This window comes from Propithecus coquereli, unplaced genomic scaffold (genome assembly GCF_000956105.1).
Source record: "Propithecus coquereli isolate 6110/MARCELLA unplaced genomic scaffold, Pcoq_1.0 Scaffold34, whole genome shotgun sequence".
Taxonomy (NCBI): domain Eukaryota; kingdom Metazoa; phylum Chordata; class Mammalia; order Primates; family Indriidae; genus Propithecus; species Propithecus coquereli.
Window position 1 is genome coordinate 7684372 of NW_012149063.1, and position 24254 is coordinate 7708625.

The 24254-nt window shown below is 35.1% G+C and overlaps 1 protein-coding gene across 3 annotated transcripts in view; it reads right to left on the reverse strand.

Moving 5' to 3' along the window:
* CHN1 (chimerin 1) overlaps positions 1–24254 on the reverse strand; it is a 250415-nt gene that overhangs the window by 169956 nt on the left and 56205 nt on the right. For all 3 annotated transcript variants that reach the window (XM_012650749.1, XM_012650747.1, XM_012650746.1), the window contains 2 exons: positions 21909–21968; positions 1761–1788 (listed from right to left, as the gene is read on the reverse strand). Coding sequence is in view for 2 of the 3 variants with exons in the window: in XM_012650747.1 (XP_012506201.1) it covers positions 1761–1788; positions 21909–21968 (88 nt within the window). In the remaining variant the exon portion in view is untranslated. The remainder of the gene's footprint in view (positions 1–1760; positions 1789–21908; positions 21969–24254) is intronic.

Sequence of the window (24254 nt, forward strand, 5' to 3'; positions counted from 1 at the left end):
ATTTGAATACTTTGTTTCCTGTTAATTTACCTGTGGCTAGTTTATTTCATAGACCCAGCTATCAAACAGGAAAACAGAGGGAAAGTCTTTCCTCTCCTACAATAACTGCATTGACCCACTGCTCAAAAGAAACTTCGCAGCTTTCACTGGTACAAAAGAAACAATAGTCTCTTGAATCTGGAATGATACATTTAGAAGGTCCTGAAATGGCACCTTAATAATTTAGGAACTTTACTAGGGGCAAGTGGCAATTTTCTAGAGTTCTTCCTCATAGGAATGGTTCAGTATCTCTCAATTTAAGTCTAAAAACAGTTCATGGTAGGTATGTTCAAATCATGATAATTTTAACAGCTAGGTTTACAATGGGCTCCTGAATTTCTCATCTCCATCAATTTCTCCATGTTTGAGAATTAGGTCCATAGGCTAACACTCTGACCCTGCTGGAAGCAAAAAGATGGTAACCTATCCCTTGTAGTAACATACACCATCAGATTAGCATATTGATATATATTTTTAGTTTACATGACATCAATTAATAAAGTTAGTAAAATATACTATCTATCTGATAAAAAAAGGATTAATTAACTCAAAAGAAAATCAAACTCAAGAAAGCAAATTGTGTAACAAAACCTGAAATGATATTTAAAGAACTTTAAAACTATTCATACCAATTGACCTAAAATTTCTACCCCCCATAAAATCTTATGTACTGAGATATTTCTTATGGTGTTACTTCTAATAAGATAGTAAAAGCAACCCAACTGTCACAAGCAGGAGACTATATAAATTACAGTACAACTGCAAAGAATACCAGTGGTTTTCCACTTTGGAATCACCCTTCCCTCAACTCACAGGTAGGTACTTGTGATCCATTCACAAGTCTTGAAAACTTACATAGAATTTTAAATAATTTAAAATATTTGCTATGTACACTGTTGTTTATCTGATATGATCTCCAGTCATAAAACACAAATGATTTTATTTGGGGAACGATGAGATTATAGGTGATTTTTATTCTTTTCCCTAGAAAGCTACATTTCTGGTTTTTAGTAATCAGAAAATTGAGGACTTTAAAAATTATTGCATTTTTCACAAAACAGAAAAAATTTTCATTATCAATATTAAATGGAAAATCAGGCTGCAAAATTATATGTATAAAAAAACCATTAGGAAAATAGATCTTCAGAAAGTAATACTTCATTCTGTATGCTGAGGAAGTTAAAAAGATAAAAAATAATAAAAAAAGGTAATACTTCACAATGTTTTACATTAGTTGTTTCTGGGTAGCATGAATTGCAATTTTTTAATAAATAAAATACCTACTTATAGAAAATCCAAAAAATAAAGGTATAAATATAGAATAAATGACCCATATCCCAATGTGTGTGTGTGTATATATATCTATACACCTAATATGTATATGCACAAATATATACATTTTCCTCATATACATCTAGGATTATTTACTTATAGGGCTTGCCTCTTTAACATTAAATGCATATACATTTGCCCATGCTATTTTCTTCTTTGTACTTGTCATTATTTTTTTAAAAAAACACCCTGAGATTAGAACTTGTCATTATTTTCTATATTTTCCACCAATCAGAATAATTACATTTGTAATTAGAAAAAAGAAAATTCAACTCCACCAAACTTGAATACTTCCTTCATCTTGCTTTTATTTTTACTAAAAGCATCCATTTACCTGTCTCTTTTACATATGCCAATCTATAAAATGTTTTCTGATAATCCATACTTACTCTCTTCCATAATACTTTGGTCTGTTTTCTACCTATTGGGAAAGGAGAAAAAAAGTTTATTTGTGAAAATGCAAATGTGCACAACATAACTCAACATTCTGTATATGTGATAAACTAAAGCATATATTTTTAAAACAGAATTTTAGTAAGATTAGAGATCAGGGTATGGACTTGCAGTTCTACCAGCAGACTTTCTGTGCCACTTGGACTGGTCACTTCATCTCTCTAGAGCTGTTTCTAATCTATAAAATGCTGGGTATGTAAAATGTTGGACTAAACTATTGTTCATTCTACTGTAGAATTTAATGAACTGAAAAAAATATTCACATCCCTTTATTCAAAGAGTAAATTAAAACACCCAAAACCTTAATGCCACAATGGTGCCACAACAGACTGTGGCTTTCTCTTCCCTCCTCCCCTGCTACTGCTCTCCCTTCCTGTTACTCCAGAGTCTCTGTTCTGCTGTTCTGTTAACATCTCCATATAATCTTGCCCTTCTGTTCTCCCACCAGCTCTTCCCTAACCACAGCTGATCTTTCCCTGGCTTTTCATGGCAGGTGTGCTGGCAATAGCTAAGGGAAGACTTAGGGCAGATTCTGAGGCATTTTTACTGGGGTAGACAGAATATCCATAGAGGGCATTTGTCCCATTTATTCAAGAACCATTTACTAAACAGCAAATATGTCATAGCCATTTTTTCTATCTGCAGGGGTACACATCACTGAATAAGGTCAAAATTATCCTAATTCTTTTGGAACTTCACATTCTAACAGAGACATACAATAAAGAAGGAGAAGTTTTAAAAAAGAAGACAAGATCCTGTGAACACACTTAGGGCAAAAAAAAAAAAACCACAAAAACCAAGAAAACAAGAAAATAGGAAGTAGTGATAAGGGCTATAGTGAAAATAAAAATGGGCAACAAAAGGGAGAACTAGTGAGGTATTTCAATTGCGTGGTCAGGATAGCCCTCTCTGAAAAGATGACATTTAAACTGGGTCCTGAACGACAAGATGCCTGCTCTAACTGCAAAATCACAGGAATGGAAAGAGCTTTTTCCCTAGGGGGTAATATATTTATTGAGCTCTTAGTATTTGCTATGTATTTTACTTACATTTAAAGATCACTTAATCCTCAAAATAAGACAGGAATTATTCCACTTCATCCTCATAAGATCGTATTATTCTCATTTTATTTATTTTTCTTGGCAAAGTTCACCTTTTCTCAGTATTTATAATTGACAAAAATTGTACATATATTATGGTATAAGGCATGATGCTTTGATATAAGTATACATCGTGGAATGGCTAAAACAAGCAAATTAATACAAGCCTTATCTCACATACTTATTTTTTTGTGGTCAAAACACTTAAAAATATACCCTCAGCAATTTTCAAGTATACAATACATTGTTATTAACTATAGTCACCATATTGTATAATATATCTCTTGAACTTATTCCTCCTGCCCAACTGAAATTTCTTATCCTTTAACCAACATCTCTCCAACCCCCACCCCACCCCCCAGTCCCTGGTAACCACTATTCTACTTTCTGCTTCTATGAATGTAACTTTTTTTAGATTCCACCAGGGAGATCATGCAGCATTTTTCTTTCTGTGCCCGGCTTATTTCACTTAATATAATGTCTTCCTGGTCCATTCATGTTGCAAATGTCAGGATTTGCTTCTTTTTTAAGGCTATATTCAATTTGAAATATACAGTATTCCACCATATATTGGAATGGAATATACAGTATTCCATCATATACATATATATATATCATATTTTCTTAATCCATTCATTCACTGATAAACACTTAGGCTGATTCCATATCTTGGAATCTTGGAATGCTGCTGCAATAAACAGGGGAGTGCAGACATTTCTTCAACATTCTAATTTCACTTCCTTTGGACAAATATCCAGAAGTGGGATTCCTGGATGTGGTAGTGAAGAACAATGACTCATCTGAATTAGATTAAATAAAGCAGTGCCCAAAGCAACTCAAAGGCTATCTTTTTAGTGATCATCTCCCTTAGTTCTTCACATAGCCTGGCTGCCAAGTCTGGTACTGTTTTCAGCAATTTTGAGATATTTATTCACAGCACAGAAAATGTTTGTGTTTCAACGAAAAACTATGTATCATCTATAGCATACGCTACTGGCTTATCAGATTCTAGCACAGTACACTGTCTTTGAACCATTTCGGTAACTAAGTTGTAGGTAACTGGTATATAAATTTTTTCCCAAATAGTGGTGGTTTAATTGACTTCTTCCCTATTCCCCTCTCAATGGAAAAACAATTATAATTTTATCTCCATGTGCAATTCATCTCAATATTTCTTGACTTCATATAAATTTGTGCTCTTTTGACTTTTCCTTTCAATCGATTACAACATCTGTCTGGTTCTCTCATCTATTATGAGTAAAATAAATTTTTAGTGTCTATTCATTTTTGTATCTGCAGGACAGTCATGATTTTACCTTTTCATAAAAATTAGATTTAAACAATACTTTACCCCTCATGAATCTTTTGTTGTCTGCTGAATTTATATTCAGGTTATTTATTATCTTCTCCAGGTAAATTACACCTGATTTTATCTCACTCCATAATTTCTCTGCTCATAAAACTCACTGTAGTAAAAATATACCAGTTGGCCCCTACAGCTACAGATGATGGCTATTCTGTTTTTAGGACCAGGGCTTACAGTACAGAGAAGGAGTCATGCATCTGTTTGAGAACAAACCTCTGGTTTTGAGATGAAAATTCAATGTTTAGGTCTTAAAGAATTAATTTAAATTTCTACAGTATTATATGATAAAATGTTATTGAGAAGAATCACTTAGTGTTGGTTCAAATTAAAAATGTACAAATGCTCAGTATTTACTCTAGAGGAACACTTGCACATGTATACATGAAAACATGTATAAGAATGTTCACTTAAGCACTGTTTGGTAGTGTCTAAAGTGGAAATAAATATACACCGATAGGGAAATAACTAAAGTGCTTTATAGTATAAACAATATTCATGGTTTGAAGGAATGATGATAGGGACTAACATGGAGAAATCATTCAGACAAACTAATACAAACAAATTATGGAATAATGGTATGGTATGACGCCATTTAGGAAAAAACACATATACATACTATAATATATATTTATAACATAGAGAAAGATCTGGAAGCATACATATGAAATTCAATAGTTACCTCTAAGAAAATGAGGGGAGAAGTGACATGACGAAGGCATAAAACTAACTTAAATCTTAACTGTAATATCATATCTTTTAAAGAGGAATGTATTCACACATTAAATAGTTAAAATCACCTTTTAAAAATGGAAATCAAGATTAATTTTTGTGTAATTTAATATTGGTACTTCAGACACATTAGAATGGGGTCCTCCAACATTTTGAGAAAAAGAGACCACAGCCTTTCCTTCAAATCATGAGATCCGTGCAGATGTTTGAAGGTAAAGCACTTCACTAGGCCTATGGCAGTGAGGTAAAAGGAAAGCAGAGCTTTTGAATACGCTCTACTCGCTGACGAAAATCCTGGACACGCACAAAGAAGATGTACATTTTCTAATTCAAGGCGAATACTGATTATTCAATAGTCTGCATTAAGTCCTTAATTGCTTCCATTAATTGTAATCATCTTCACAGAGCAATTTATTTGCATCTCATATTGCTAAATAATTATTTTGCTTTACCCCAAATAATTCTGAATTAAAACAAATTAGGTAAACTTATGATTAATACAGTACTGTTATATATAAGCAATATATCCAAAATAAAATTCACACACTAATTTCATCTTTCCTGTATTTTTATAATTGATATGTCAAACATGACAAGTTTAAACTTTAATTCTTTTTCTCTCTTGACTAGATAGTGAAGGAGGTCAGAATATGCTATCCCAAAACATGCCACATTTGCAAAAGGATTATTTTGAACTTTAGGCAATTAAAAAACATCAAACACAGAAGTTCTGTGTCTTCCCCTTTTCTGCCTAAAAGTAGAGCATAATTTCCTTTAAGAAAGGAAATTTACATTTGAAAAGGAAATTTCCATATGTAAAAGTATATTCCTCTCCCACATCAGGAAGAGGAGACCCCAACTTTACAGACAGTTCTCATCATCAGAGATGACTTGAGTCTGTATAAACAAGCCTTACTAAAAAAATCCTCATTTACATTTCCTTCCTACAACTCACCACCCTCCCCCAGCCCAAAACTGCTATTTCTTTTCCTTTCCTTTCCTTTCCTTTGTCTAGTCTCTTCTTCAACTTTATTATCCTTCATTAAAATGGTATATAAGGCTTAAGTCTGACTGCCTCCTTGGGGTTTTTACTTCTATTATGTGACTTCCCTCCCTCCTCCCCATGCGCATATGAAATAAACCTTATCTCCTGTTAATCTGCCTTTGGTCAGTTTAATTCCAAGACTTCAGCTATTAAATCTAAGAAGGCAGAGAAGTTTTTCTTCCACCAAAATAGCATTTAGATGTTTTCTTCTAAGATATTATTACTTAAGCAGTGATTTGGAATAGTCTTCAAACTCACAGACAATAAAACATTATTCAGATAATCAAATTAAAGAGCTACTCAGTAATATAAAAATGATCACTAATGATCCCAAATTAGTTTACCTGTAAATACCTTAAACTAGGATTTTAAATGTTACATGCAATAGTAAAGATAATGTATGCTTACACAGACATTTAAATGCTTGTTTCTAAGTTTTATAAATTCAGAATAATAGTCAAGGGCCTTTTTACAGACTAAAACTGGTTGAAGTCAATGTGACTAAGTAACACATGTCTTAAAATGAGTACTTGTGTTGAATTATATGCTTTGCTTTCTCCAATTTTCTGTATTTAGTAGGTAACATTTTTTCATGATACCATATCATGGGTAGGAAAAACGGGAAATGAGGAGAACAAAAAAGATGTCTAACTAAAAATAAAAGCGCTTATAAAATGTTTTACAACATGGATTGCATAAATCTTTATGCCATTCCACTACAAAAAGAAAACTTTAAGTTAATCCATTATTAAATATGACATAAAGTGCATGGTATAACATAGGAATTCAATAAATAACTGAATAGCAGATAAGTCATTTTTATTAGGTTGGTGCAAAAGTAATTGCAGTTTTAGCATGCCTGAAATTTGCCATTCGATATTGGAATACATTCGTAAATAAATGTGGTTGCGTTATACATCATTTTAATGCACATTTCTCACTTTATTTTTTTTTTTTTTTTGCTAGTGACTTACTACTCGCTGTTTATTTCATATTTATTTTAGACTATGGAAATGACGCTAGACAAAAAGCAAATTCGAGCGATTTTCTTATTTGAGTTCAAAATGGATAGTAAAGCAGCGGAGACAACCTGCAACATCAACAATGCATTTGGCCCAGGAACTGCTAATGAACATACAGTGCAGTGGTGGTTCAAGAAGTTTTGCAAAGGAGATGAGATCCTTGAAGATGAGGAGGACAATGGCCAGCCATTGTAAGTTGACAACGACCAACTGAGAGCAATCATTGAAACTGATCTTCTTACAACTACATGAGAAGTTGCTGAAGACCTCAACTTCCACCATTGTACGATCATTCGGCATTTGAAGCAAATTGGAAAGGTGAAAAATCTTGATAAGTGGGTGCCTCATGAGCTGACTGAAAATCAAAAAAATTGTCATTGTGAAGTGTTGTCTTCTCTTCTTACATGCAACAACAACAAGAACCCATTTCTCAATCGCACTGTGATGTGCAAAGCAAAGTGGATTTTATACAACTGGCAGCAACCAGCTCAGTGGTTGGACCAAGAAGCTCCAAAGCACTTCTCAAAGCCAAACTTGCACCAAAAAAGGTCACGGTCACTGTTTGGTAGTCTGCTGCCAGTCTGATCCACCACAGCTTTCTAATCCCAGCAAAACCAGCACATCTGAGAAGTATGCTCAGCAAATCAATGAGAAGCACCGAAAACTGCAACGCCTGCAGCCAGTGTTGGTCAACAGAAAGGGCCCAGTTCTTCTCCATGACAACACCCGACCGCAGGTCGCACAACCAACCATTCAAAAGTTGAACAAATGGGGCTACAAAGTTTTGCCTCATCTGCCATATTCATCTGACCTCTCGCCAACTGCCTACCACTTCAAGCATCTCGACAACTTTTTGCAGGGAAAATGCTTCCACAACCAGCAGGCTGAAGAAAATGCTTTCCAAGAGTTCGTGGAATCCCGAAGCATGGATTTTTATACTACAGGAATAAACCAACTTATTTCTCATTGGCAAAACTGTGTTGATTGTAATGGTTCCTATTTTGATTAATAAAGATGTGTCTGAGCCTAGTTATAATGATTTAAAATTCGTGGTCCTAAACCGCAATTACTTTTGCACCAACCTAATATTTAAAATATAAATGAAATTCATTAAATTAACATTTACTGCACAGTTTTATAAACAATGAACTATTTTCTTCACACAAAGTATTTTAATCAAATTCATCAAACCATATTCTTTCATTTTAAAGTCTGATTTCTTATATCAGAAAAGAAGAGGAGCTTGTTTAATACAAGTATTTTGTTCTCCACAGGAAATTTGAAAACAGCAGAAATAAACAATAAAAGTATTATAAATGTGAATTCCTTTTTCTCTTCTCCTGCAATTCCATAGGTTCAGTCTTCTAATTTCTTTCAATAAAGAAACTCTGTTCCAAGGCTATAGGTCAAAATAGTTACCCAAAAAAAACAAAAAACAAAAAAAACCCCAACCAACCCACCAACCGAAAAAAGACTATTCTACATTTAAAGAGCAAGTACTTCTGGGAGTAATGCCACCAGAACATTTATAAAATTTCCAAAATGTCTAATGTTGCTCTTGCCTACAGTGGTAGTGACCTGGTCAGAAGCCACAGGAAATCATTATCTACTTTATTCGTTCACGCTGTGAAAAACGATACATATAGACAGACAAGTTAGCACTTTAAACCTAGTCTGGTAGTCAATATGACGCTTAAAAGTTGGCATGTTACGTACATGAAATTATAAGAAATAATATGATTACCTTGGCCAAATATCACTATTTTTTCATGTAACAGTCTAGAGAATATGTTTATAAAGACTATACACAAAAAATAAATACTTTTCAAAATGGCTCAGTTGTCTGGAGAAGTGGAGGGAGGAAAAGAAGAAAAATACATATTTGATATCTGCTTCCTACAGTGGTAGATTCTGAATTAAAGGCTAGTGAGTTCATTCAACTCGAGCTTTAGATCTACTTTAATATCCCACACACTAAAGTAAGGAAGAAGGAAGGAGGAAGGAGAAGGGAGAAGGGAGACGCAGAAACTGCTCCCACTGCCTCATGACTTAGGAAAACAGTCACATTAATTTTATATATAAACTACTAGCATATTTTAAATCAAAGTTAGAAACTGAATGGCAAATCTTACACGACTCTCATAAGTTATTTATCAGCATATTATGGTAAATAAATTTATGTTTAAGTGAAAAAAATCAAAGTATGAGCTCTGACTGTTATTAAAAGACAATTTACCAAAAAATAAATAAGATCATGACTCTTATACAGATAAAAATATAAATACATGTTAAAGATTTTATTCTAATCATTAATCAATGAGGGGATCAGGCAGATGTTATAAGCAGTTAAAAAAATAATCTGAAGAACAGATTACATTTATAAATCAGGAATTTTTTTTTTTTTTTTGAGACAGAGTCTTGCTCTGTTGCCCAGGCTAGAATGCCATGGTGTCAGCCTAGCTCACAGCAACCTCAGACTCCTGGGCTCAAGCGATCCTCCTGCCTCAGCCTCCCGAGTAGCTGGGACTACAGCCACGCACCATCATACCTGGCTAATTTTTATATATATATATATATTTTTTTTTTCAGTTGTCCTGATCATTTCTTTCTATTTTTTAGTAGAGACGGGGTCTCGCTCTTGCTCAGGCTGGTCTCAAACTCCTGACCTTGAGCAATCCACCCGGCGTGAGCCACCGCGCCCAGCCATAAATCAGGAATTTTGAAATGAAAGTACAAATAGAGGCAAAACTAGTTTTTCCACAGATGATGTGCATGGGCAAGGGATATAACTGAACCTCTACAGGACAGGACAAAATCTGCACGTCTATAGATGTGTTATTACCAGTTATCTACCAGTTATAGGGCTATAAAACAGGTCAAAGACAACGAAAGACTAGAAGCAGACAACTAGGAAGGTGAGCCACATGCAGACCGTGCACCGTCTTCCACTGAAGCATACATTTTCACTGCATTTTCTAAATTATTTGTTTTTCCCATTACAGTTTACACCATAGGAAATATCAACATGGATAACAGCTACGCTTCACCAAGCCAATAAAGATTAAACTTACAAAAACTTCAAGAAAAAACCGAGCGCCAATAAATGGAGAAACACTTATCAAAGACCCACATAGAGCTGGGGGTGACTTGTAGGGGAAAGATGAGGAAAATGAGAATCAGAAATGTTACGCAACTTATACAGATTGTTTAACTTTTAATCCTCAATTAATAGTAAGATAAACTTTCCTACTCAATTCTACAGCATTCTAGTTAGCTGTAAGTACTAGGACTGTAGCTTGCTTTCCATTGTTTTAGACATTCCCCAGAAAATCATTACCGTGCAGCATGCCAAATAAGTTAGCTCTCTACCTACTGTCAAATTTTACTAATTCAATAAAGAATATTTACAATTTTTTTAACACTGTATAAATACTATCTAATAATATGCTGAAAACCAGTTAATCAGCTTCTTGAGATTAGTTCTCTAGTTTTTGTTTTGATTTTTAATCAGTAGATCGCATAGAAAAAGGATAATACGTAAATTCTGTAAAACAAACTTCTTTGTATTCACCATTTTCCCAATTCAGACTCAAGGAACCTCTAGGAAGTAGTAGTTAAGGGGAAAAAACTATCAATCTGTTTATTTAATAGTTAACTGTTAAAGGGGTTCTTTTTGGAATTGTAGTTGTGATCTCCAGTTTCACAAATGTGTCTCTACATCAAGGTATTGCAGATTTTGACCCTAACGCCTACCTTACTACCCAATTGTTTGTACATTACTGATGATTTTTTTCCTCTAATTTGGTCTTGAGGTCTCTCTATGAAGAGTGGCCATAAATTCTAGCCCTGTCCTGATGGGACTCCAGGGGAGGTGGTTGTGGATGTTTATAGTATGTCTTTCACAGGATACTTTTTTATTCTGGTGGACAACCTAATACCTAAGTGTCTAATACATGACCAGGTGTCCCTCTCACAGGAAGCTTGTTTATACTGCAGACACCCTTGTAGCTCTTGTCTGATCTGTGTTCAGTTCATTCGCTTACCAAGACAGTCACTCTCTCGGAGAGCCCTGACCAGGAGAAGAGTTAGGCTTGGACATGTCAGTCAGTTGAGACACGGGGAAGGCAGCATAACAAAACAGGTGATTACTTTCAGAACCCAAAGAGAAGAGGACAGCACACCTCAAAGTGCCAACGGGAGGGGGGAAACCTCCTGAGACAAGCACACTCAACCAGCAAGTAGGGGTCAAGGGAGAAAGAGGGAGAGACCTATTGGCCAAAGCCTTCATTAGGGTCCCAGGGAGTTACTCTAGCAGGTTTCCCCTGGGGAGTTCTAACTGGCGGGTTTATAGCAAGCAGGCATGAGCACCACGGAGCCATGCTGTGAACTGAGAGGTGTTCACTGTATCTGGGCAGTCCATGCAGGGCATGGGGCTCAGGGGTGAGTCGAGTAGGTTGTACCTAGCTGACCCATACGGAGGTGGTCATCAAGAGGCGGCTGCACAAGGCAGAGAACTGGAAACTGTCCAGGGTGACTAAGCTCTGTTTATAGTATAACAAAGTCCAACCTGTATTCTAAATGGATGTTGAGACAATGTACAACTACAGGAATTTGCTACAACTGAATTTTAAATAGGTGCAGAAGATGGCAGTAAAAGGCCATTTCAAAAATCAAATATGGTGAAAATAGGCTTTTGAGTGATAGGATGATTTTAAAATAGAGTTGGCTTTAATAATTCAAAACCACCACTCAACATTCATAAAACAATGCTTTCCATCTACAAAACATATTGTAAGTCCTAAATAACAGATCGTCACTACATGTAAGATATACAAGCATGGTAATCTTTACTTTTATGGAACCAAAAGTTGAGCTATAGGTTGTGTCAGCACATAGCAGCAATCAGCAGTAAAAGCACAATTTCAATTAGAGTGCTTTCCTCCCACTCCTGTAGCAAACTCTAATGCTCCCACCTAGCTGAATGTGTCCTCTAAAACAGAGTAATTATAAAGCAAGCACTTTGTACCTCCCATTCATTCACTTAACAAGTCTGTATTAAGCACCTACTATGTATCAAGCACTGTTCAAGGTACCTAGAAATACTGGTAAACAAAACAGACCAAGCTCCCTACCCTCATGGAACTTACATTCTAGGAGGAGAAAACAGCAATAAATAAATATAATAAATAAGTAAACTATATAGTATGTTACAAAATGAAAAGTGTTTATGAAGACAAAGTAGAACAGGAAAGCACTGGGAATGTTGGGGAGGGGAAGATAAAGTAAGTTTGTTTTTTTATGTATTTATTCATTTTTAGAGACAAGGTCTCACACTCTGTCACCCAAGCTGAAGTGCAGTGGTGTGATCATAGTTCACTGCAGCCTCAAATTCCTGGGCTCAAGTGATCCTCCTGCCTCCTGAGTAGCTGGGACTACAGGTATACACCACCATACCCAGCTAATTTTTTAAAACTATTTTTTGTAGAAACAGGATCTCATTATGTTGTCCAACCTGGTCTTGAACTCCTGGGCTCAAGTAATGCTCCCGTCTCAGCCTCCCAAAGTACTGGGATTACAGGTATGAGCCACTGTGCCCCGTTCTGTATAATTTTAAATAAGGTGGTCACGATGGGCCTCACGGAGGAGGGAAGGTTTGAAGGATATGAACGAATGAGCCATGTGTATATAAGAAAGAGGAACTTTCCAGGAAGAGGAGTCAGCTAGAGGGCTTGAGAAAGGAGCACACCCACCAAGAGATTGCTGCACGGCAGGGTAGAATGATTTACTATGACAAATTGACTTAAACATATAATAATTAAACACAATAAAAGTGTATTTCTTGTTTAAATAACAGTCTTGCATAGGTATTCAGGTTGGCAAGATAACTGTCCTACACCCAGACACCTTCCATCTTATAGCTCTACCACCTCCTTGTGGAGATCTTGTTTTTATTTGAATCTAAGCAGAAGGGGAAATAATATGGAGGAATTTAAGTTGGTAGAAAGTTTTAATGGGTCTACTATTAAAGTTAACTTCTGTTCCACTACAAAAATTGTCACACAGACATAAGTACCTAAAAGAAGCTGGGAAAATTTAGTCTAGCCAAGTTTCCAAAGAAAGGAACAATGGATTTTTGTGGGTATCTCACGGTTTCCACATTCCAGCCCTGAACGGTGACAGTAAGAGATGGTAGGATTCTGGACATATTCTGAAGATAGATGCAATATGATTTCTTGATAGATAATTTGCCTTTGGAAAAAAGAAAAATAATGTATAATTTTTGATCTAGGCAAGTGGAAGTAAGGAAATAGCATCAACTGCGATCTGGAAGGCTGTAGTAACAGCAGGTTTGGGGAGGAAGGTGAAGGTCATTTCTGCGTGCTATTTACATTTGAGATCTCTATTAGACATCTGACGGAAGATGTAGAGTAGGCGATATTATATATAGTCTGGAACTTGAGAGAGAGGATGGACTGGAAATATAAGTTATGTTAAAACCTGAAACTGGTAAAATCATAAGGGAGTAAATGTAGGTAGAGAAGAAATGGGGATTAAGGACTGTGCCCTGGAGGAACCCAAAATCAAGAGAGCAGGTTGAAGAGGAACCACAGGAGGAGACTGTGAAGGCAGGAGGAAAACCCAAGAATGTGGTATCCTGGAAACAAAGTGACAAAAGTGTACCATGAAAGAGGAGTCATCACCTGTGTCAGATGCTGCTGCCGGGATGAGCAAGAGAAAACCAACTACTAGATTTGTACGTGGAAGTCACTGGTGACCTTGCCAAAGTAGTTCCTTTGGAGTGGTAGTGGGTAAAAGTCTGGTTGGAGATAGCAAGCACAGACAACACTTCCGAATGTTTTCTATAAAGAGAAGCAAAGAAATCGGGCAGGATGGATAGAGAATGCAGAGTCAAGAGAATTTTTTAAGATGGGAGAAATATGTTGGTGGGATTGTAAATCAGTACAACCTCTATGAAAAACAGTCTGGAGATCTGTGAAAGAACTAAAAAGACCTACCATTTGATCCAGCAATCCCACTGCTGGGTACGTACCCCAAGGAAAAGAAGTCATTGTATCAAAAAGACACCTACACCTGAATGTTTATCACAGCACAATTGCCAAATGTAAAGCTATAGAATCAAACTAAGTGCCATCAACTAATGAGGGAGTGGATAAAGAAAACGTGTGTGTGTGTGTGTGTGTGTGTGTGTGTGTGTGTGTGTATGAGGGTCTTTTAGGCCCTTTTCACTTATCATTAGGATTATTACAATTGCCTTCTAAACCAGTTGTTGTTGTTGCGGTTGTTGTCTCCAAAATGTCCATCCTTCTCCCTGGTCCATCTTCCACACTGCGGCCAGATGCTCTTTCTAAGCCTAACTGATGATGTCTTTCTCCTGCTTAAAATACTTCCCCTTGTATAGCTATCAGGATAAAGTCCAAACTCTAAGCTTAGGACACAGAACCTTTCTGTTACTGATTCCTACTTAGCACTCCGGTGTCATCTTTTACCACTCTCCCACAAGGACTCTGCCCTTGGCCACAGGAATTGCGTATGTATGTATCAAGGTAATTACTACCAACTCTGCTCTAATGGTTGATCTACTGCTCCACTTCCCACCTAGACTATAGGCTCCTTCAAGAGAGGGATTTTGCTTTATTTGACTTGAATCCCGAGCACGCCCCTCAGAGAATGCTGGCTGAATGCATAAATATATACATGTCACAGAAGGAATCAGAGCATCTCTAAGAAAAATAAGTATTAATGCACACAGTTTTGTAAGCCATATTATAAGAGCATTGTGTTGAAAAATAAATTACCCAAAGATATGTCATTCATTCACGCACTCATCTCAATCTACGAGCATTTAACTATGCATATCACACACCACTCAGCAGACCTAGTTGCTGAGTATAATCTACATGGGGGAGCAGGTGAATAAAGAAATGATTACCGTCAACTTCCTACTTCTATAACTAGGCCTGAAAAAAAACATTTTTAAAACATGTGATACCAAAATACACACTCAATATACATCAATATACATCTAGTATTGAGATGAGAATTAGAATACAGTGTAAAATGTGTAATTTTCTCTACATTTCTCATTACACTAACAGCACTAACTTGTGTTTTGGTGCATTTTTTCTGGCCTCAGTCTACCTTACCCATTTAGCTTAGAAAAAGACAACTCCATTATTACAACAACAAGAACCTATACTCAAAAACATTATGCAGTTCCCTGCAACACTAACTTTAAAAATGTGTCACAGAGACTAGGGATTTGGTTTTATGCATTTAAAACTCATCACTATATGCCCACTGTTTGGACGGCAGGGCAAAAAAAAAAAAAAATGTCTATTTGAGGTTCCATGTTTAAGGATGGTAAAGTACCAAATTTGTTTGATTTATATCATATTAGCGTCAGTCAACAAAAAATATGGAACTCATTTGATACCTCTATCTAAATTAGATGGAGAGATTTTATTATATTTGTATTATAATTGTATTTTATAATGTATTTATATACATTGTAATATATGTATTATAAAATCATATATTTATATATACATGTCTATAATGACAGTTGTATGCACAAAAATATGTAGCATTACTTTATGGGTAAAGCATGGATTACCAAGAAAAATTCTGACTATATAAGACTTTCACTTTATGTGCTAACTTCAGAATTAACTCTCCCAGAAGATATAACTATATCAAGTAACAGTATTATTAAGAATCATTTTCAAGCTTTTAAGTATTAGCTTAGTTTCTAAAGCATGCCTAAAATAATTAGTTGTGACCTGGACATCTTATCCCTATAAAAAGGATTATTCATATCTGAATTTCAAAATTTGTCTTAGCAATAGCCTTTAATAAAAAATCTTTTATGTTTTAGCATTCATAAAAGCAACTGGTTCTTTTGGAATGTGTCACTATATCTCTAAATAATATGAATATATTGTATTTCTTGATTTTTTTTTTTTAATTGTAGTCATTACATACAGATTTTATCCCGGGGAGCGGGGGGCGGGGAAGCAATTGGCCTGACTTTCTGGAATTAGAAAAAAGTATTAGTTACAATTTGATTTTCTGTGAAATTATTTCTTACTGTTAGATATTTTGTGTCAGAGTTCAACCCCTAATAATTTATGATTGTTTTAATAGTTGATAATTCAGGTTTTAAAATAAGGTGTTATACATCTTGGTCTCAAGGATGCCAACAGAAACTCAGCTAAGAGCAAGACACGGAGTTCATCACCAGAATTAAGGGTAGATCACAAGAGAAAGGTCACTTGCATGGCTAGTCACTAAATATATGTTCCCTTTGGGCCTGGCATAATTCCTCAGTCCCTGAATTTACAATCTGTGATACGATGCCATGATTAGAAGAAAAAGGAATGGAAATGTGCACATGCAAACAAATAGGGTCAGTTCTCCCTGTCCTATGACTAGAAGGGAAATTTCTGTAGTAGGGAAAGACAAAGTCACTGGATCCATTTTTAAAATTATAATTAGCACCAATAGGTGCTAATAACTACTACTTACAAGAACTATTAACTTATCGATTGTATTAATTTTTCTCCTTTTCTCTTCACATTTCAGCGAAGAAAAAACATACAGCAGCCCCAATCCAATTCCTCAGTTAAATATTTGAGGTTGAATATTGCCTGGTACTTCAGTTACTCTCTATCCTTAGTGTTCACCATTTCAGTAAGTTTCAGTTCTTCCAAACCAAACACTTACCATTTAATCAAGACTAACACTGAACTCTTCCTCCAACTATTTTTAGGTTAGCTCCGTCCCACTCTACTTAATCCTTTACTTTCATTTCAAATGAATATCCAAGCTATTTAATTGTTAGATAGAAATTTAACTTAATAGAATAAGCAAACCATTAGCATGGATGGCTTATAAATAAATTCAATGTCTCTATTTATAAACCTAATCATTATAATAATATTGAGTATGAACATCATTCCCATAAAAGAAGACCATTTATCCCTATTTAGTAATTGCCCTTTAATTATCACCTGGGGAAAACAGGAAGACTTGAGTAACATAAAAATTGGTAAAATATAGAAACAAGTTATCACCACTAATTTCCAAAATAAAGATACCTATTTACTTTATGCACACATATTTAACCTTTATTAAACAGTCAAAAATAAGTAACTACAGAGTATAAGTTTTGAACATGTGAGAATAGCCACAACGTACAAGGAGAACCAGACCACAGTAAATTCTTTTGCACACTGAATAGCACTCCTTGCCACCAATTTGCCATTAGAACATGATTACTAATTTTTTGTGAAAGAATACTTAACCAGAGTGAAAATGATCGATTGCTCAATTTAAGAAAGAATATATCAATTGTACAATTTGCTTTCCTGGTCTCCCAATGCTTACAGGCCTGCCTTTAACCAACAGAACAGAATACGAATGGTCTGTTTCCTCAGGGGATGACAGTATTCAGTCAATCGCACAGCAAAAGTAAATCAAAAGGAACTATTTTCATAGACTCTGACTGTCATCCACTCCTCCAGTATTCTGTGTTACGTCTTTGCATCAAGGTGGATTACCAAAAGGCTATAACATTGGACCACATCAGCTTAGCCCTTTAAAAATTAGCTTTACTGATTTGTTGTTTCCTAATGTTTATGCCAAATGAATTTTTTAAAAAGACTTTAATTCAGGAAAAAACCTGGATCATATAGGCCTTTCTCTTCCTTAAGAGTTATACTTTATTACTGTGAAACACTTCACACAATTACACTGATTCTCAAGCAGCACTGCAATCAACTGGCATTTTGTTGTTTTTATTCCCTCAACGTTTTTCACTCCTTTAATTATGTCTTCATTTGTGTGGTCTCAAATTCTTTTGAGAAAGGCATGGCATAGCTATTTCTAAATAAAGATAACTGTTTTACTAATAAATACTTCAAGATTTTCCACAGAACTACTGCCAATATATCTTACTTTGAGTTGAAAGTTGAAAAAGTTATATCTGGACAGAACATGGAAGAAAATGGAAAATCTTATTAAATAGCATTTTAAAAATTGCCACTACATGTAAATTATTTAACCATCCTTCATCATGGCATAGTAGCAATAACATGTAATCATCAAGTACTACATACTCATTCTATGCTTACACCCACGCAGACTGGACATCAACATATATCTAAATTGCAACTGGACATTCCAAAGATAATCTCATGAGATTCCTAATTTTGTAAACTGGTTCTCTTTGTAAGTAACTATATACTTTCAAAGCTACAGTGTTTTTTAAACCAGATGTCATAATGACAAAATCCATTTCAACATTTTTTAATCAGTGGAGAAGCAATTCTTTCAAATAATATATTATCCAAGAAAGTTACTGTGATTCCATATTATCTATGAATAATATATAGTCCATACTCAAATTTCTCCAATTGTACCCAAAATTTATAGCTTTAAAATGTGTCTGTAACTTCAGAACACAATCAAGGTGCACACAATGGATATGATCACCATCTCTCTTTAGTCTTCTCTAATTTTGTATGGTCCCACTACTGTTTTTGTCTATCATGATAATGACATTATTTATAAACCTAGGGCAGATGCCTTATAGAATGTACACATTCTGGGTTTGTCTGACTCATATTCTATAATTAGATTATAAATATTTTCAGCAGAAATACTATACAGGTGATATTTTATGTCCTACTGTATCACTTCAGGAGGCACATGTCAGTCCCATTACAGGTAATACTAAATTTGATCACTTGGTTAAGGGTGTAATTGCCAGATCTCTCCATTATAAAGGTGTATTTTTCTCTTTGCAATAAAGAAATAATTGGTAGGGTGATACCGTGACACCATGAAAATATCCTGTTCACTTACGGTCTTTCATGCAATGGTTCTAACATCCAATGATGATCCTTGCCTGAGTCAATTATAAGTGCAAATTAGTGATTTTATAATTTTACCATTCTTTCTACATTTTAACTGCCACTCTTCTGTAAAGAACAACTGTACACTTCTCCCTTTTATCTTTTTGTATTGGGGTGCTTTTTTTGTTTTAAAGTATCATTATGCACTTATTAATTCTCTTTTACCCAATGTGTTATAATCTGCTACTATTATTATTTTTGATGTTCAAATTGTCCCAAATTTTGCCTGTGGGAACCCTTCAAGTGGGCTCCCATGTCTTTTTGATTTGTTCCTGTAAGTTCTTGAGCATTTTCTTGCTTTCTGACACAACAAGATGTTCCAGGACCTCTCTGCCCTACATTTTGAAATCAGGAATTTCTCTAAGAAGCACTAGCTCCTTTTAGTAGGAAATAGTGTTTGGAAAACAAAATCTACGCACTTGGTACACTCATTCTTAGTGGTGCACTATTGCTGCTAAGCTCATGGACTGAGATAGAAAAAACCATTTTTCAAAATCTATGAATTTACATTAACACCTCCAATTCAAAATTAATACCAAAGTATACTTCCCAATTTTGCCCCATTCTTTATTTGTATTTCCTAAGATCCCTGGTTCCCCCCAATCCAATACAATTCCTCATTTGCTCTATCCTACGCTATAAACAAAATGATTTCAGGATTACTATACAAGTAGTGCTACCAACAACACATCTACTTAAGTACAGTTAAGGATACTTTTGCATTTTTTTGTCCCTAGAATATGTCCTTCTAAGTCTGTACGGTCAGACTAATATGTTTAAAAGCTACTTAGGCCAAAGAGTACATGAAAAAAAGCTCAACATCACTAATCATCAGGGAAACGCAAATCAAAATCACAATGAAGTATCATTTCACCCTAGTTAGAATGGTTATTATCAAAAGACAAAAAAATAACAAATGCTGGCAAGGATGCAGAGAAAAGGAAACTCTTATACACCGTTGGTGGGAATGCAAATTAGTACAGCCATTATGGAAAATAGTATCTAAAAATAGAACTACCATATGATCTAGCAATCCCACTACTGGGGATACAGCAAAAGGAAATCAGTATGTTGAAGAGATGTCTGCACTCCCATATTTACTGCAGCATTAATGACAATAGCCAAGATACGAAATCAACCTAAGTGTCCATCAACAGATAAATGGATATAGAAAATGTAGGATATATACACAGTAGAATACCATTCAGCCATTAAAAAAGAATGAAATCCTGTCATTTGTGGAACATGGATGAGTCTGGAAGACATTATGTTAAGTGAAATAAGCCAGGCACAGAAAGATGAATATTGCATGTTCTCATTCATATGTGGAAGCTAAAAAAAATTGATCTCATAGAAGTAGAGAGTAGAACAGTAGTAATTAGGGTTAGGAAGGGTAGTGGGGAGGGGAGCACAGAGAGAGGTTGGTTAACAGATACAAAATTATCCTAGATATAAGAAATAATTCGTAGTGCTCTATAACACTATGCGGTTACTAAAGTTAACAATAATTTATTGTGTATTTTCAAAAAGCTAGAAGACAGGATTTTGAATGTTCCCAACAAAAAGAAATGATAAATGTTTGCGGTAATGGATATGCTAATTACTCTCATTTGATCATTACATTGTATCCATGTATCAAAATATCACTGCTCTGTACTCTATAAATATGTATAATTATTATGTGTCAATATTTTTAAAGCTACTTAAGTTAATTTTTTGGTGATTATACTATGAATGTGTCAGGTTCATTTGTTTCTATTTGTATTCAATTTTAGGGTTTGCTTTTATATCATTTTTTAATTTTGTTGTTTCAATATGTGAAAAATTTAAATAGTTCAAAAATCACAACTATATAAAAACATATTCTCAGAGAAGTCTCACTCCCATCCCTATCCCCTCCACAGTGCTCCTCACCCACTCCTTATGCTAATTATCTTACTGGTCTCTGGTTTAATCCTTCCTACGTTTCTCTTTTGCAAAAATAAACTATTTAAAAAATTTTTTCCATTCCTATGAAAAAGGGATCTACTTACTACTTGTATATACATTTTATATCTGGAAATCTTTCCATATCAGCTCATAGAAATCTTATTCTTTTTAGTATTATATTCTATTCGATCAGTCTCCTATGGATAGACATTTAGGTTTTTTCCAATATTCTATTACTAAGTTATTCCATAATTGTATAGATAATTCATCAGGGTAAATCCCTAGAATTTGAACTGGTAAGTCAAAGGATAGAAGCAAGTATAATTTTGTTAGATATTACAAAATTCTCATAGAGTTATACTATTTTACATTCCCATCAGCAATGTATAAGAGTGTCTGTTTCCTCACAGGCTTGCCAACTAAGTATATTCTAAGCCTTTGAACATTTGCCAATCTGCAAAGTAATAATGGTCTCTGTATTTTCATTGGCATTTTCCCTATTATCAATGAATTTCAACATCTTTACATATATTGTCATGTCATATCTTTTTTTTGGTGAACTACACATGTCTTTTGTTCATTTTCTAAAATCATGATTTAAATCTTTCTTTCAATGGAAAAAATAATTCAATTATCCTACAATGATGCCTTCAAACTTTGTTTAAAAAATAAAGAAAACATAAAAAAATGAAAAAACATATGACCCAAAAAGAAAAACAACATATGAATTAACCAAAAAACCATACTGTAATATTCTAAACTGTGTTCTAAACACTCCATTAAAAAGTGGCAGTTACGACAAGTGAAAGAATGTTAAGAAAAACGCATTCAAGTGGCAATTTTACGATGCCAATTAGTGTAAATGGTTAATGCCACAAATAACCAAGCCACTGAGGAAGGTCAAAGTCTGGGAAACAGAAGATTGAGAAGCATTTTGTTGTAACAGTTTAATGGCACCCACCTCGCAAGTACAGGTAATCCTTCGAGGATGAGGGGCTTCCTGCTGCAGCTGATATACTGTGAGAGGTAGAGACAAAAGGTGTCAGTTTCCCTTATGTAGAACTTAAAAATATATCAGGAATAATGAACTGGCTGCTGTTTATGTTCATGACAAAACTGGTATAATCTTATTTGTTATTAAATTTTCTTATGAACAAAACAAAGACAGTAAACTAAATTTAGTGAAAGCCCAGGAGCAAGCATGAACAGAAAAATCATAGTCCACACAAGTATCTTTTTACCTTACAACAAGTCAGTGCTGGACATTTCGCTTTGTTCTCCATAATCTGGTCATTTATTTTCCCCACATTGCTGATGTAAACCAATAATGTTTATATATATTTTATTTTTCAGACAGGGTTTTCCTCTGTTGTCTGGGTTAAAGTACAGTGGCCTGATCACAGCTCACTGCAACTCCAAATTTGTGGGCTCAAGTGATCCTTCTGCCTCTAACTCCCAAGCAGCTGGGACTATTGGTGTATGCCATTATGCCCAGCTAAGTTTTGTATTTTTAGTGCAGATGGGGTCTCGCTATATTGCTCAGGTTGGTCTCAAACTCCTGGCTTCAAGCAATCCTCCCACCACGGCCTCTGAAAGTGCTAGGATTACAAGTGTGAGCCACTGCACCCAGCCTATATATATTTTAAAGCACATTCTTAGGTGTCAAGCTTGATACTAAAATCAGTATTTACAGGCTAGAAGTAACAGATACACTGCTTTTCTCCTCTATTTATATTGCAGACATCGATCTTCAAAGATAACTTTCCCCTAAAAACGAAATTTCTGACCAAAATTACCACCACTTATTCAACTAGGACAAATACAGCAAAAAAGGAATTCAGATACTGAAATAACTTACCAAAAAAGTGAATAATTTTTAAGGCATCTGAAAAATCGATCAGTGAAAATGATACTGATACCATGACCTCCTTCTAGTCTCACTTCAGGCTTTTTGATTTAAAATGAAAATAAATAAATAAATAGGATTGTGGCTGTTAGAGAGAGTGTGTTTATGTATGTCTAAGTTTATCTCCTAAAGAGGTTTTTTTCTATTTCTACATATATAATCACATATAATTGAACTTAAGTTAGTACTGTAGTTAACTTGGACATTTTGTCAACATAACATCAACCTATCCAGGCATCTGGGACTGTCAGATAATGAATGACTCAGATTTCAACTAGTTATCATTATACAGACTCTCCCTCTGACCATATTTATTCATATATATCACAGGAACATATATTAGACTACATACACACACATAATTTAGGCTGTATATATATGTATATACATATACTATACACACACACACACACACACACACACACTGAGAACACACACATCACTATTCTGTATTTCTATGCAAAGGGGCTATAGCACTGGGGTTAAGAATTTGACCTCTTGAACCAAATCACCTGGGGTTTGAATACTGGGGTTCTGTCACCAGCACTGCATTCTGTGCCTTAGTTTTCTGTATTTGTAAAACAGGGTAGTAACAGTTTCTACTTCATAGAATACTGTAAGGATTAAATAATTTACTGTACATAAAAGACTTAGTCATTGGCACATAATGCTCAATAAAGATAATCTACTATTATATGTAGGTGATTGATATTAATATATAAAAATTTTTCATAATAATATTTGATTACCAGAATGCACCTTGAGTTCATCACTAAGATATAACATCTGGATAATGCTATAATTTAAAAGCAACTGAGAAGATACCACTTTAATGTTTAAAAATCAAAAAGCAAGGCACTTCTGAGAATGTGTCCCTTTGCCTTTTTCTCCTTGTTGCAAAAATCCCTAAGAGAATTAATACATTAAAATAGTTTTAGGCTGAGCACGGTGGCCCATGCCTGTAATCCCAGCACTTTGGAAGGCTAAGGCGGGAGGATCACCTAAGCCTAGGAGTTCCAGACCAGCCTGGGCAACACAGAGACCTTATCTGTACAAAAAATTAAAACAACTAGCCAGGTGTGGTGGTGTGTGCCTGGGGTCCTAACTATTGGGAAAGCTGAGGCAGGAAGATCACTTGAGCCCGCCAGTTTGAGGTTACAGTTTGCTATGATCATGCCACTGCACTCCAGCCTGGGTGACAGTATAAGACCCTGTCTCTGAGGGGAAAAAAAGTAATTTTAGATACCCATATTTTATTGTAAGAGTTAGCTTATCAAAAATATTCCTGGGGGCTGGGCATGGTGGCTCACATCTGTAATCCTAGCACTCTGAGAGGCCAACGTGGGATGACTGCTTGAGCTCAGGAGTTGAAAACCAGCCTGAGCAAGAGTGAGACC